General features: G+C 44.3%; 1 protein-coding gene and 1 pseudogene across 6 annotated transcripts in view; both read right to left on the reverse strand.

Moving 5' to 3' along the window:
* Positions 1–16,209, reverse strand: part of PRPSAP2 (phosphoribosyl pyrophosphate synthetase associated protein 2) — a 67,085-nt gene that overhangs the window by 11,814 nt on the left and 39,062 nt on the right. For all 6 annotated transcript variants that reach the window (XM_032269184.1, XM_032269185.1, XM_032269188.1 and 3 more), the window contains one exon: positions 6,031–6,179. In XM_032269184.1, coding sequence (XP_032125075.1) covers positions 6,031–6,179 — 149 coding nt within the window. The remainder of the gene's footprint in view (positions 1–6,030; positions 6,180–16,209) is intronic.
* On the reverse strand, positions 6,205–14,929 carry LOC116543548 (annotated as a pseudogene).

The raw sequence follows: 16,209 nt of genomic DNA on the forward strand, positions 1-16,209 counted from the left end.
AAAAAAAAAAAAAAAAAAAAAAAAAAAAAAAACACAATCCAATATTTAGGTTCTGTGAAACTAAAATTCTACTGCATTCCCAAAGAAGGCCTGTAGTAATCACTACTTGAGTCAAAACATAAACATAGGAACATCATAATTAAAATTATAAATGAAACATAAAGATCAAATGAGTAAAGAAATGTTAGAAAGAACAGAGAGATCGCCCAGTCCCATGACCTCATTTCTAGATGGGAAACCTGTAGTTCAGTGCCGAAGTCCAGAGTCCACTCCCTAAGGCCACACAGAAAGCTAACGGCCAGCAAGTTCCAAAGGAGCAGGGTTCACTGAAAGACTGCCAATGCATTCCTCATCACAGCCCACGCACTTGCAGGACTGAAGAGGAACATGATTTCTTCCATGATCTCGGGCATGGCTCATCTCACCAATGGTCCCATCCAGCCCTTGCAGGGTTCTGCTGAGGTTCCTAAACACAAGCCCCTCTGTGGCCAGGCAAGGATTTGGAAAGGGAGCGGCAGCCCCGGGCCTACCCCCAGCACCAACAGCCTGGGCACATGAGGTTGCGAGAAGTGCACACACAAGCAAAAGGCTTTGCGGCCCTGTGCCAAACACTTTATTAAACACTTTCCCAGCCCCAAAACCTGAACCCTGTCTCTATCTCCTGCCTTCCTCCTCCTTAAAACCCCATCACTAAGTCCAAGAGACCCAAGAACACAACAGAAAAAGCTCAGGTTTTCATCAGACAAGTCTAGCTTGTCACTATGTGACTGTGGGGAAGTCTCTTTCTCTTTCTGACCCTGTTAATCTATAAAATGGAAAATCATCACTGCATTAAAAGGGCTGTCCTGGAGACTAACACATTAAAAATGTTCACTCTCTCCTGCCATCTTTTTTAGAGACAGGGTTTCACTCTGTCACCCAGGCTGGATTGCAGTGGCACCATCGTGACTCACTGCAGCCTCAACTTCCTGGGTTCAAGTGATTCTCTCACCTCAGCCTCCCAAGTAGCTGGGATTATAGGCACATCACCATGGCTGGCTAATTTTTAAACCTTTTGTATAAACGAGGTCTTGCTAGGTTGCCCAGGCTGGTCTCAAACTCCTGGGCTCAAGCAATCCTTACACCTCAGCCTCCCAAAGTGCTAGGATTAATGGAGTGAGCCAACGAATCTGGCCTCCTTCCCATCGTCTTTTTAACATTTCCAATGTGCTCGGTCACTTTCATTCCCATGTTACCATTCCCTAGAGCAGCAATGCATGAGAAACACAAAGTGACAAAAGTAAGCCACATATGCAATATTAGATTTTCTAGTAGCCACATTATAAAAGCACAAATAGGTAAAATTAATTTTAATAACATGTTTGATTCAATATATCAAAATATTACCATTTTTACACAGAATCAATAAAACTTCACTAATGAGATATTCACATTAAGGTTTTCAGATTAGGGTTGTGTGTCCTTCATACTCCCACTGCTCCCCACTCCATTCCCAGTGTGCAGGAGCCACACATAGCCGGTGGCCACCAGGCTGGACAGCACAGCCCAAGAGATCAGGCTCCCCTCCCACATGCCTGCTCAACTTCATCAGCCTCCTGGATCTGGCCTCTGCACTTTCAGCTTCTCTTCTGTGCAACCTATCCCAAACACAGATGCAGGCCTGGCCTGCTGAACACTAACTATCCCAAACACAGATGCAGGCCTGGCCTGCTGAACACTAACTGCTCCGGATCGAGAGCCTTTGTTGGCCACCTTCTAGGACGTGAGTGTATTTACTGGTATTCAAAGTCCTCCTTGGCTGGCTTCCCGAAGATATATGCCACCTTAGTCCATGTCTTCCTTCTAGGGGCCTCCTGGTAGTCAGGCTGATGTCCTCCTGGCCACACCATGGCCCATCACTGAATGTCTCATCACTGCAGTCCTGCCTCACTTATATAAGGCAGGCAGCACTGGGTCCTGAGGGCTCGTCCTGGGCTCTTCACTGTCTTGGCCTGCCATACGGGTCAACTCTGAGGACAACCTCTTATTGTTGCTCTTTTTCAGATAAACAACAGGCTCAAGGACACACAGCTGATAAGTGATGGGGCCAGATGCAAACTCAAGCTCAGTCTCCCACCCCTGAGGAGATTTCACCCCTGTCTGGATGGCCATCCAATTCCACCTCAGCTGGGATCTACAAAGTACAGCTGGAATCCCAGCTTCTTCATGGCTATCCCAGTCACAATAGTTCCTTCTCTGTTTTTTTTTTTTTTTTTTCCCCTTCCCTCTATTTATAAATGAGCAAACTCCTAGGTACAGGAAAAAAAAAAAAAAACTAAGAGTCCAGAATATACCTCTGTGACCTAAAAATTATTTTGAGCTAAAAGCATTTGAGTTCCTTAAATCCCTTATATGCTGAAAAGCAGAGCCTCACAAAAGAACTCAACTGTGATAAATATCCTCCCTGGAACACAAGGGAAGACAAACTCTTATCACCTAAGACTAGAAGTCCAGAACATACCTAAACAGACACTGTCAAAAACTAGCCTCCCTCCCATCTATTCTCCTCAGTGCCCACTTCCCATCAGGCCCCTCCTTCCTCCTCTTCCCCTATTAAGAAGTCATCTGGGCCAGGTGCGGTGGCTCACACCTGTAATCCTAGCACTTTGGGAGGCAGAGGTGGGTGTATCACTTGAGGTCAGGAGACTAGCCTGGCCGACATGGCAAAACTCCATCTCTACTAAAAAAAAAAAATACAAAATTTACCTGGGCATGGAGGCATGTACCTGCAGTCCCAGCTGGGGCTGAGACAGGAGAATCGCTTGAACCTGGGAGGCAGAGATTGCAGTGGGCCAAGATCGTGCCACTGCACTCCAGCCTAGGTAAAAGAGCATCTCAAGACAAAACAAAAAAAAGAAGTCATCTGTTTTCCCACACCAGCCTTTCTGCCCCTCCCCTTCCCCTATTAAGATGCTATATAAGCCCCAAATTTTAACCACTTCTTTGAGTCACGTTTTTGTGACTCACACAAGAGTTTAATCACACACATCTGTATGTAATGATTAAACTCTGCCTTTCCTCTTCCTCATCTGTCTTTTGCCAGTTTAGTCCATAGACCACCAAACACTGAACCTATGAGGGCTGGGAGTTAGGTTTCCTCCCCAACAACTCAAAGGCAGCATTTAAAAAAAAAATTAAGAAGATGTTATTAAGGCATGAGGAAGTTTCTTAAACACAAAAACAAATTCATGTATAACTCTACCACCCTAACCCAACTACATTCATTCTTCATATTCCCTCCTGGTCCTTGGATAGACAGAGTGCTGTGGTCTGAAGATGGTGTCCTCTCAAAATGCTATGATGGAACCTAATACCCAATGTGATAGTATTAACAGGTGGGGCCTTTGGGAAGTGATAAAGCCGCAAGGTCCCTGCCTTCATGAACAGGATGAGTGCCCTTACAGAGAGGCAAAGGGAGCTGCCTTGCTCCTTCCACCATGTGAGGACACAGCAACAAGTGCCACCTCAGAAGCAGAGTGAGCCCTCACCAGACACCAATTTGCTGGTGCCTTGATCCAGGACTCCCCAGCCTCTAGAACTGTGAGCAATGAATTTCTGTTGTTTATAAATTACCCAGTCTAAGGTATTTTGTTATAGCAGCCTTAACAAACTCAGACAGAAACTGGTACTGAGAAGTGAGTTGCTGCTGTATCAAATACCTACCAACGCAAGAGTGGCTTTGGAACTGGGTAATGGGCAGAGGTTGGAAGAAGAGAAAGTCAGCAAAAGACTATATTGCTTGTAAAGATGGTAAAGGGCAGCTCTGGTGAGGGCTCTGCTATGGTTTGGATGTAATTTGTCTCCAACAAAATTTATATTAAAAATTTGGGCTGGGCGTGGTGGCTCACACTTGTAATCCAGCACTTTGGGAGGCTGAGGCAGGTGTTTTGCCTGAGCTCAGAAGTTCGCAACCAACATGGGCAACATGGTGAAACCCCATCTCTAATAAAATTTTAAAAAATTAGTCGGACGTGGCGGTGTGCATCTGTAGTCCCAGCCACTTGGGAGGCTGAGGCAGGAGAATCGCTTAAACAGCCTGGAGACAGAGCAAGACTCTATCTCAAATATACACACACACACACACACACACACACACACACACACACATACATATATAAATGAACAGGGTGTGGTGGTACACGCCTGTAGTCCCAGCTACTCGGGAGGCCGAGGCATGAGAATTGCTTGAGCCTGGGAGCCAGAGGTTACGGTGAGCTGATATTGTGCCACTGCACTCCAGCCTGGGTGACTTTGTTCAAAAAAAAAAAAAGTAGTGAAATAGAATCTTTGGCAACAGAGGGTGCATAGCTTCTCTTGACTGCTTATACTAAAATACAAGAAGATGAATTAAAGATGAGATTTATCATCAAAGGGAAAGTAGAACTTAGATATTTGCAAAATTATCAGCCTGGCCACCTTATAAAGAAGGTAAAAGGCTGGATGCAATGACTCAGGCCTATAATCCTAACACATTGGGAGGCCAAGGAGGGAGAATTGCTTGAGCCCAAGAGTTTGAGACCAGCCTAGGCAATGTAGCGAGACCCGGTCTCTACCAAAAAAAAAATTAGCCAGGCCTGGTGGCACACCCCTGTAGTCCCAGCTACTTGGGAGGCTGGGGTAAGAGAATAGCTTGGGCCCAGGAGGTCCAGGCTGCAGTGAGCTCTGATCACACCACTGCACTCCAGCCTGGGCAACAGATGAAGACTCCGCCTAAAAAAAAAAAGCAAAAAAGCAAAACATGTTCAGGACAGAACTCGAAGGGTGTAGCCAAGCAAACATTTGATAAGGAGATTAGTATGGATAGAAAGAGGCCAGATGGCCAGGCCTGGTAGCTCACACCTGTAATCCCAGAACTTTGGGAGGCCAAGGTGTTTGGATCACTCAAGCTCAGGAGTTCAAGACCAGCCTGGGCAACGTGGAAAGACTTTGTCTCTACAAAAAATACAAAAATTAGGCAGGTGGGGTGGCAAGCGCCTGTAGTTCCAGCTACTCAGGAGGCTGAAGTGGTAGGACTGCTTGAGCCCAGAAGGTTGAGGCTGCAATGAGCCATTATCATACCACTGCACTCCAGCTGCGTATTTTGTCATAGCAGCCTGAACTAAGACAAATAGGTATACAGTCTCGTATTCTGCCTTGTTCACATATATTCCATAGATTTTTTTCTTGTTTGCAGATAGTCTTGATTATTTCAAAGGGCTGCATAATTAGCTATACTGACACAACATAATTTACCAAGCCCTAACCTCTGGTAAACCATTTAAACCTTTCTAATATTTTACATTAAAAACACCACCACAGTTGATAACTTTGTGCACAAAAATGCTTTTGGTGGGCCGGGCGCGGTGGCTCAAGCCTGTAATCCCAGCACTTTGGGAGGCCGAGGCGGGTGGATCACGAGGTCAAGAGATCGAGACCATCCTGGTCAACATGGTGAAACCCCGTCTCTACTAAAAATACAAAAAAATTAGCTGGGCATGGTGGCACGTGCCTGTAATCCCAGCTACTCAGGAGGCTGAGGCAGGAGAATTGCCTGAACCCAGGAGGCGGAGGTTGCGGTGAGCCGAGATCGCGCCATTGCACTCCAGCCTGGGTAACAAGAGCGAAACTCCATCTCAAAAAAAAAAAAAAAAGCTTTTGGTTTATGTTAAACTATACTCTAGGATATATTGCTGAACGAATGAATGGACTTCCCTGAAGCACTGTAACTGTCTCAATAGTCCAAATATTTTATAGGTCTTGCAAAGGACAGACTGCTTCTAAAGGGCCCTATAATTCACAGGGTAATCAAAAGTGCATTCGCTACTATCTGGCCAAGAAAGGTATTAATCAGTTTTTGCCAACTTAAAAAAAAATGAGGAACGAACACACACGAACACACACACACACACACACACACACCCACCCACCCACCCACCCACCCACCCACCCCAGTTTAGTCAGCCTTAAAATCAGAGGAAAGTGGGAAAGAGGCAGTAGCAGTAGCACACTTACTGGGGATCTCCAGGCTGGGGTGGATGGCAGCCACACTTCTGACCATAGGTGGGGAATGCCGTCCATCCACCAAGTCTGACTCAGCATCCTGCGCCTCTCCATGAATCACTGCAATTCCCAGGCGCAGGCGCTCAGCAAAAGACTGTGCCCTGAGGGAAAACATCAGACATAAACTCAACTCACGCAGCTAATGCCTGGGGGCAAAACATTAAGAGAACATAAGTTTCCCAAAGGAATAAAGAGAGAATAAAACAGCCTCAGACTCTTAGAACCCAGGACTAACTGCAGAGACCCCACCTTCCCTTGGCAGCAGTACCAAAGAAGGGCAGCGGCCTGGCCTGGTCTGCAAGCTGCTGGCCGGGAGAGCCTGTGTGAGTGAGGGAACCTCCGCTCAGCTCTGTCTCACCTGAAGCTGCTAATTCTACCTGCCTGACTGCCTACCTACCAGTGAGAACCAACTACATGGGGCAAAGGGCATAAAATACTCACCAAAGTATTAACCACAAATTTCTTAATAGTTTTACAGGGGTAAAATTGAGATACAAGAAACTGTGCACATCTAAAGTATATAACTGCTTGAGCTCTGATGGCTGTAATGTGCCCATGGAAGCATTAGCACAATCAAGAGAAGGAATGTTATCGCCACAGCAACTCCTTATGCCCCTTTGTGATTTTTCCTTTTTGCCCCGGGCAACAGCTGATCTGCTTTCTGTCACCATAGTTTCACCTTATCTAGAGTTTCAGGTAAGTGAAATCATAGAGTATGTTGCCTTTTTTTGTCTGACTTCTTTTTTTTGGAGACAGAATCTCGCTCTGTTGCCCAGGCTGGAGTGCGGTGGCATGATCTTGGCTCACTGCAACCTCTGCCTCCTGGGTTCAGGTGATTCTCCTGCCTCAGCTTCCCAAGTAGTTGGAATTACAGATGTGCACAACCATATCTGGCTTTTTTGTATTTTTAATTTTTATTTATTTTTTAAGAGATGGGGTCTCGTTATGTTGCCCAGGCTGGAGTGCAGTGGCTATTCACAGGTGCAATCCCACTACTGATCAGCACAGGAGTTTTGACCTGCTCCGTTTCTGACCTGGGCTGGTTCACCCCTCCTTAGGCAACCTGGTGGTCTCCTGCTCCTGAGAGGTCACCATATTGATGCCAAACTTAGGGCGGATGCCTGACTGGCATAGCACATTACAACCCAGAACTCTTGGGCTCAAGCAATCCTCCCACCTCAGCCTCCCAAGTAGTGGGACTACGGGCAAGCCACTGTGCCTGGTTTTTTGTATTTTTAGTAGAGACAAAAGATGCAAATCACCATACTACCATACCAAGTGTTGGTGAAGATGTGGAGGAACTTCATCTCTCATGCACTGCTCCTGGGAATGTAATATGGTATAACCACTTTGGAAAACAGTGTGTTTTACCATGTTGGCCAGGATGGTCTCAAACTCCTGACCTCAAGTGATCAACCCACGTCAACCTCCCAAAGTGAAGGGATTACAGGCGTGAGCCACTGCGCCTGGCCATTTTGTCTTCCTTTACACAGCATTATGTTTTGGAGATTCATCCACTGAGTAACATGTATCAATAGTTCACTGCCTTTCATTGCTGAGTAATAGTCCGCTGTGTGAATATACAACATAGTTTATTCATTTATGTACTGCTGAGCTTTTGGGTTGTTTCGAGTTTTTGGCTGTCACAAAACTGCTATCAACATTCATACACCGGCACATGCTTTCTTATCTCCTGGTAAATTCCTAAGAGCAGAATGGCTGGAACATATAGTAGGTGTATATCTAACTCTTTATAAAAAGGCTACACTGTTTTCCAAAGTGGTTATACCATATTATACTCCCATGAGCAGTGCTTGACAGATTCAGTTCCTCCACATCTTCACCAACACTTGGGATGGTAGTATGGTAATTTGTGTCTTGTTTTCTCCTGACCAGTCTAGATAAAAGTTTATCAATTTTGTTGATTTTCTCAAAGAATCAGCTTTTTAGCTTTCTTCTGTTTTTTGTTTTCTATTTCATTGATTTATGCTTTAATCTTTTTTTTTTTTTTTTTGAATGCTAAATTCAGTTCTTTATACAACATCCCTTGTAAAAACTAAACAGAGGGCTGGGTGCAGTGGCTCACACCTGTAATTCCAACACTTTGGGAGGCCGAGGCGGGTAGATCACAAGGTCAAGAGATCAAGACCATCCTGGCCAAGATGGTGAAACCCCGTCTCTACTAAAAAATACAAAAATTAGCTGGGTGTGGTGGCATGAGCCTGTAGGGTTTAAGCAGCATTTCAGTTTCTTGCTCAGGAAGAGAACTACTTCCAGCTACTCAGGAAGCTGAGGCAGGAGAATTGCTCAAACCTGGGAGGCAGAGGTTGCAGTGAATTGGGATTATACCACTGCACTCCAGCCTGGCAAGAGAGCTCCATCTCAAAAAAAAAAGAAACAGAATAAAAATAAACAAAAGAGGAGGAAGAGGGGAAAAAAAAAAAATTTTTTTTTTTTAAAGGAAAGAAAATAAAGGAAAATGAAATAAAATAAGACGATTTGTTGCTTCTCCTCAGCATCCTCCTTGGTCTCCTCCTTCACCCAAAGAGCTTCTAGCTTTTCTACCACCTTTTTGGCGTGATCATTTTGCCTGATCCTTTATTTTTTCTCTCTTTAATCTCCTTCCTGCATTCTTCAAACTTTGTTTTGAATTTCTGTGCATTCTCACCATTCAGGAAGCGGATGACTGGCAACTCTGGCTTGGGGCACTCACTGGTGAGGCTGGAATGAGTGTTTCAGACCCAGGCATGGTCGCCACCCACGTTGGGTTGAGGTCCATCATTGGTGTGAAGTAGTGGTTAGCACAGATCTTCAGGGTCTTGTCCCACTACATGAGGAGGCAGACGGTCCCTTTCTCCTTGTGCTTCAGGAGCTTGACACTGATGCCTCGCTCCTTCCATTCTGGGAGATCCTTCTCTGAGGCAAATCAGAGCAGTTTTGCATTTTTAAAAGTTCCTCTTCATCTTCCTCCAGCGTTTCAATTTCTTGCTCAGGAAGAGAAACTATTGGCTCAAACTGAGGGTCATGGTTGGACTCATCTGCATTCTCAGTGGAAGTGTCATGGTACTCATGAGTGTGCTTGGCAGCAGCTCAGTTGTATGGGTCGTCACTGGCCGCAGCATCTCGGCGGAGCTCTCTGCCTCCGCATCTGGCTTTTTTTTTTTGAGACAGAGTCTTAGTCTGCCACCAGGCGCCAGGCTGGAGTGCAGTGGCGCAATCTGGGCTCACTGCAACCTCCGTCTCCAGGGTTCAAGCAATTCTCCTGCCTCAGCCTCCCGAGTAGCTGGGGCTACAGGCGCGTGCCACCACGCCCAGCTAATTTTTGTATTTTTGGTAGAGACAGGGGTTTCACCATGTTGTCCAGGATGGTCTCAATCTCTTGACCTCATGATCTGCCCACCTTGGCCTCCCAAAGTGCTGGGATTCCAGTTTTTTTTTTTTTTTTTTAAATTAAGTCAGAGTCTCATTTTATAACCTAGGCTGGAGTGCAGTGACATGATCTCAGCTCACTGCAACCTCTGCCTTGCGTGATTCTCATGCCTCAGCCTCCTAGAAGCTGGGATTATAGGCGACTGCCACTACATACAGCTAATTTTTTTTTTCTTTTTTTTTTTTTTTGAGAGACAGAGTGTCACCATGTTGGCCAGACTGGTCTCCAACTCCCGACCTCAAGTGATCTGCCTGCTTTGGCCCCCCAAAGTGCTGGAATTACAGGCATGAGTCACCAAGCCTGGCCTTTCATCTTTATTATTACCTTTCTTATGCTAACTTTGGTTTTAATTTGCTTTGCTTTTTCTAGTGTCCTAAGGTGGAATCTGAGATCACTGATTTGAGGTCTTCTTTTATATAAAAGTGTTTAGCCCTATAGATTTCTCCCTGAGTATTGTTTTAATGGGATACCAAAAATCTTGATGTGTTGTGTCTTCATTTTCTTTTTTTTTTTCTTTTTGAGATGGAGTCTCATTCTGTCTCACCCAGGCTGGAGTGCAGTGGCACACTCTCAACTTACTGCAGTCTCTACCTCCCGGATCAAGCGATACTCCTGTCTCGACCTGCCGAGTTACTGGTACTATAGGTGTGTGCCACCACACCCAGCAAATTTCGTATTTTTAGTAGAGACGGGGTTTCACCATGTTGACCAGGCTGGTCTCGAACTCCTGACCTCGGTAATCCACCCGCCTTGGCCTCCCAAAGTGTTGGGATTACAGGCGTGAGCCACTGCGCCTGGCCTGTGTCTTCATTTTCATTCAGTTCTAAATATGTTCTAATTTCACTTTCAACTTCTTCTTTGACTAGAAGGGTTATCTAGAAATATATTAGTTACTAAATATAAATATTCAGGACACTTCCAAAGATACTTCTGTTATTAGAATTATTCTTAATTCCAGTGTGGTCAGAGAACATATTTTATATGGCTTGCATAATTTAAAATTTGAGGCTTATTTTATAGTTCAGAAGAATATGATCTACCTTTGTGTTTCTACTAAAAAAGAGCATATGTTCTGCTGTCCCTAGATGGTGTTCTATGACTTTCAATCAGATCCAGCAGGCTGATGGTGTTGTTCAAGTCTCCTGCATCCTTAATGATTTTCAGTCTCCTTATTCTATCAATTACTAACAGGATAATGGAATCACTGACTATCATTATGGGTATATCTATTTCTCCTTGCAGTTATCAGTGTTTACTTCACATACTTTCAAATTCTGTCATTTAGTTCATAAATGTTTAGAACTGTTTTGTCCTCTTGAAGAACTGACCCCTTTATCATTAGAAAAAGACCTTTTTCAACCCTTGCAAAATTACTTGCTCTGATTTTTCTGATATTAATACAGCCACTCTAGCTTTTTATTTTTTTTTAAAGAACTAATATTATCACAGTAGAGCATTTTTCCATTTTTTAACTTTTAATCTATTCCCTCCTCCTAACCACCTTATACTTTATCTCATTAAGTCCCTGGCCACAGACCATGCCCATCCCTCATTTCATACCAGACCTGATTCCTAGGGCCATGCTGAGTCATCTAACTGCTCATAAGAATTGCTAAAACAAACAAAAAATTAGGGATTATACTGAATCCCACTAGTACTATCTATATTAGATACAGCCAAGGCATTTACACAACATATGAAGAGCAGAGCACTAGAAAATACTAAATAGTATTATTATGCAGACTCTTATGAGCTGTTAGAAATCTCACGTCAACCAGGTTTCCTATGTGCACTACACTACTAAGGAAAGCTTTGCTACAGTGTTAGCAATTATTTCAAAAAACTTAAATTTGGGTAGGCATGGCAGCTCAGGCCTGTAATCCCAGCACTTTGGGAGGCTGAGGTGGGCAGATCACTTGGAACAAGGAGCTCAAGACCAGCCTGGCCAGTATGGTGAAACCCCATCTCTACTGGGGGGAAAAAAATCATGCTTAAATCACTCTATTTCAAGATACTTTTCTTAAGATGGGTGATGGCTCACACCTGTAATCCCAGCACTTTGAGACACAGGCAGGAGAATGGCTTGAGTCCAGGAGTTTGAGACCAGCCTAGGCAACACAGGGAGACCTCGTCTCTACAAAAATAAAAAAATTAGCTGGATATGGTAGTGCAAGCCTATGGTCTCAGCTACTTGGGAGGCTGAGGTGGGAGAATCACTCAGGCCCAGGAGGTCAAGACTGCAGTGAGCTATAATTGCACCACTGCACTCCTGCCTGGGCCATAGAGAAAGACCCTGTCTCAAACAAACGAACAATCTCTGACACATGTAAGTAAACATTTATTGGTCTGGTCCTATCTATAAGGAATTTAATTTATATTTCAAGGAAAAAATAATAAACCTTCACAGAAGCAGGACTGTCCAGGTCAAAAACAGTAAAGTCAGTAAAATATATTTATGTGTGTGTGTAAGACAGAATATTTGTCCTTAAAGAGGGAACATCATAAACAGAGAATATTTTAATAACATTTGATAAATATCCCAAGAGCATTCACATAACTTTAAATTCATCCTTATAAAAATATCAAAATAGTTTTTAAAAAACTTTCAAGAGAAAAAAGTTTCAGATAAATACAATGGCAGAGTCTTCAAAAGAGATGGCATCACATAGATTATTAGTTCCTCCCTGAAGTTCAAGATTGGCTTTGCAAACAAAATTTGGTGCCAAAGAACTGACCTATTAGTTGTCCTCTCAGGAAGTCTTTTCATCTGGGATCTGTGGAGGTTTGCCAATTCCTAGAGTAGTGTTTCAATTCTACCAACCTCTACAAAACACAATGTTCTTAAGAGAAATAAAATCATGGCTGGGCGCAGTGGCTCACTCTTGTAATCCCAGCACTTTGGGAGGCGGGTTGATCACCTGCGGTCAGGAGTTCAAGACCGGCCTGGCCAACGTTGTGAAACCCTGTCTCTACTAAAAATACAAAAAAATTAGCCAGGCGTGGTGGCAGTGCCAGTAATCTCAAAGTGCTGGGATTACAGGCATGAGCCACCTCACCTGGCCCAATTTCAATCATATGTGGCCAACACTCAAGTCCCATAATCTCAGCTATTTGGCGGGCTGAGGCAGGAGAACTGCTGAAACCCAGGAGGCAGATGTTGCAGTGAGCCATTGCGCCATTACACTCTAGCCCAGGCAACAAAAAAAAAAAACCATCTCAAAAAAAAAAAAAAAAAAAAAAAAAAAAAAAGGAAAATAAAAAATAAAATCATTACCTGCACAGTAATGGGAATTTCTGGTTACTCCATAAAACACATAATCAGATACCTTGCATTCCCATCTGATTCCAAAATGAATCAGGATGCTTTCTTTTTTTTTTTTTTTAGACGGAGTTTCGCTCTTGTTACTCAGGCTGGAGTGCAATGGCGCGATCTCGGCTCACCGCAACCTCCGCCTCCCAGGTTCAGGCAATTCTCCTGCCCCAGCCTCCTGAGTCGCTGGGATTACAGGCACGCGCCACCATGCCCAGCTAATGTTTTGTATTTTTAGTAGAGACGGGGTTTCACCATGTTGACCAGGATGGTCTCGATCTCTTGACCAGGATGGTCTCGATCTCTTGACCTCGTGATCCACCCGCCTCGGCCTCCCAAAGTGCTGGGATTACAGGCTTGAGCCACCGCGCCCGGCCCCAGGATGCTTTCTGTACGTCATTTTGTTTCATATACTGATAGTCGAATTCCAAAGCAACTTGATCCTGATTGTTCAATAATGAGAGTTAATTTACATCATGGGTTAGAAAGAACAAGACACAGGACCTCAGCTAAACTTTGGTTTCCTATTTGCTCAGTTATTCTGAGAAAACAATTTCAAATAACTCATTCAAGCAAGTTCTGTTCCTTATTAAACCAACACTTTCTCAGATGATCCCTTGTAGTCAAAACAACTCATCGTCAACTCCAAAACAACAGCTCTACACTTAGACAGACCTTTTCATCAATACCTTCAGGATTCTTTTTTGTTTTGTTTTGTTTTTGTTTTTAATAACTTCAGGATTCTAAAGGCACTAACTGCCAAACGCAGTGGCTCACGCCGGTTATCCTAGCACTTTGGGTGGCCGACATGGGGCAGATCACTTGAGGTCAGGAGTTCTAGACTAGCCTGGACAACATAGTGAAACCCTGTCTCTACCAAAAATACAAAAATTAGCTGGGCACATCTGTAATCCCAGCTACTTAGGAGGCTGAGGCAGGAGAACTGCTTGAATCTGGGAAAGGGAAGGTTACAGCAAGCCAAGATCATACCACTGCACTCCAGCCTGGGTGACAGAGGGAGACCCTGTCTCAAAAAAATAAACAAATAAAGGCACTAACCACCACCATTGTACATAATGGTATTTAATTTATAAAGTCCTTCAATAAGTTCTTTGATGCTTATTAACTCTGTAACATAAGCCAAGCAGGTGTTAACTCCAGGAAGCTGAGGTTTGAAGAGATAGCCTTGACCAAGGTTCTCACAAAGATTGGCTAAGGCATAACTGGAAGCCCCTGTCTTCTGACTACTAATTTAACTATCTTCCTGACTGATAAGTCAGCCCCAGTCTGACTTCGAAATTGATTATAGCTATTTTCTAAGGTGAGCTGCCAAATGAAAAACTTGGAGAAGAAAACTAGAAATAATCAGATCAAAATTGGTATGCGGCTGAGCCAGAAGGTGCCATCTCCTGCTAGAAGCCTGGGTAATGTGCTTATCAGGACATCAGAACACAAGAAAATCACCACCACATAGCTGTGGGAGACAAGACAGCCACAGCTGACTTTACTGTGTCAGATGCCATGTCAACAGAGCTCTTGCTCACTGTATCTTTTTATTCTTTATTTTTCAGAGACAGGGTCTCACTCTGTCACCCAGGCTGAAGTGCAGTGGTGTGATCTGCCCTAACTGCAACCTCCACCTCCCAGGCTCAAGTGATTCTCCCACCTCAGCCTCCTGAGTAGCTGGGACTACAGGCACACACCACTGCACCTGGCTAATTTTTGTATTCTTTGGTAGAGACATGGCAAAAGCCATGTTCCCCAGGCTGTTCTCAAACTCCTGGGCTCAAGTGATCTACAACCTCAGCCTCCCAAAGTGCTGGGATTACACGCATGAGCCACTGGGCCTGGTCCACTCACAATACCTTAAACTCACAGACCAAACTCCTAAGCCTTGACTGTTGTTTTACTACCTGCTCCATACAAAACAGCCTTTTGTAGCACTCACCTCCATACTAAAACATTCATTTAATGTAGTGTGACCTATGTGGATTCAATTACAAAAACTGGGGAAAAAAAGAGACTGGCTCTTTTATTCCAGTCTACCCAACTGACCTACCCATCAAAGAGCATATGAGGGCAGCCTGCAAGTGCCACGGGAACACAGCCATGCTTGCACTGGTCACCACCACATCCACAATGGCTGGCACAGCAGCACTCAAATATGGACTCAATGAAGATTGAGTGGAGAAGAGCAAGTCAATTACTTTTTTTTTTTTTTGAGACGGAGTTTTGCTCTTGTTGCCCAGGCTGGAGTACAATGGCGCCATCTTGACTAAGTGCAACCTCCACCTCCTGGGTGCAAGCAATTCTCCTGCCTTAGCCTCCCAACTAGCTGGGATTATAGGCGTGCACCAACACACCCAGCTAATCTTGTATTTTTAACACAGACAGGACTTCAATATGTTGGTCAGGCTGGTCTCAAACTACTGATCTCAAGTGATCCACCTGCCTCGGCCTCCCAAAGTCCTGGGATTACAGGCGTGAGCCACCTCACCTTGCACAATTTCAATCATATTTGGCCAACACTCAAGTCCCATAATCACTGGCACAGAAAACATTCTTAGAAGTAAATAGTTGCACCACCACCTTCAAGTAAACAACATTTTGTGGATGTACCTTGGAAAAGTTCCTTAATCTCTGGTGGTCTGTTTCCTCATCTGTGAGTAATCATAACTGCTGACCTCCAAGGTTGCAAAGATCAAATAACAAAACATAGATAAAAAACATCTGATGCTACACATGCAGTCCTACAGGGCATCTTCCTAGGCCTCATCAGACCCAGCACAATAGGTTCTCAATAAACATTTGGACAGATGGGTGACAAACATCACTGACAAAAGCCAAAGAAACTGAGCAAAAGGCTACCACATCCATCTACCTGTGAATACATGGCTGACAGATGTAAACTGAGGCCTCTACAGGTTACTAAAAGTCCACCCCGATGGGAAAGTCAACAGAAAATTCATCATGTTCTGGTATTTTAGAGGAAAAGAAAAAATGTTATTAAGGCCAGGTGCAGTGGCTGATGCCTATAATCCCAGCACTTTAGGAAGCCAAGGCAGGAGGATTACTTGTACCCTACCTAGAGTTAGAGGCCAGACCTGGCAACATAGGGAGACCCCATCTCTACAAAAATAAAGAAAAAAAAATAGGTGAAACCCCGTCTCTACTAAAAATACAAACATTAGCTGGGAATGGTGATGCACGCCTGTAGTCCCAGCTACTCAGGAGGCTGAGGCAGGAGAATCGCTTGAACCCAAGAGGCAGAGGTTGCAGTCAGATGAGATTGTGCCACTGCAATCTCAGCATTTTGGGAGGCTGAGGTGGATGGATCACCTAAAGTCAGGAGTTCGAGACCAGCCTGACCAACATGGAGAAACCCCATCTC

Source organism: Sapajus apella, unplaced genomic scaffold (assembly GCF_009761245.1).
Source record: "Sapajus apella isolate SASKATOON/1434 unplaced genomic scaffold, GSC_monkey_1.0 scaffold189, whole genome shotgun sequence".
Classification (NCBI taxonomy): domain Eukaryota; kingdom Metazoa; phylum Chordata; class Mammalia; order Primates; family Cebidae; genus Sapajus; species Sapajus apella.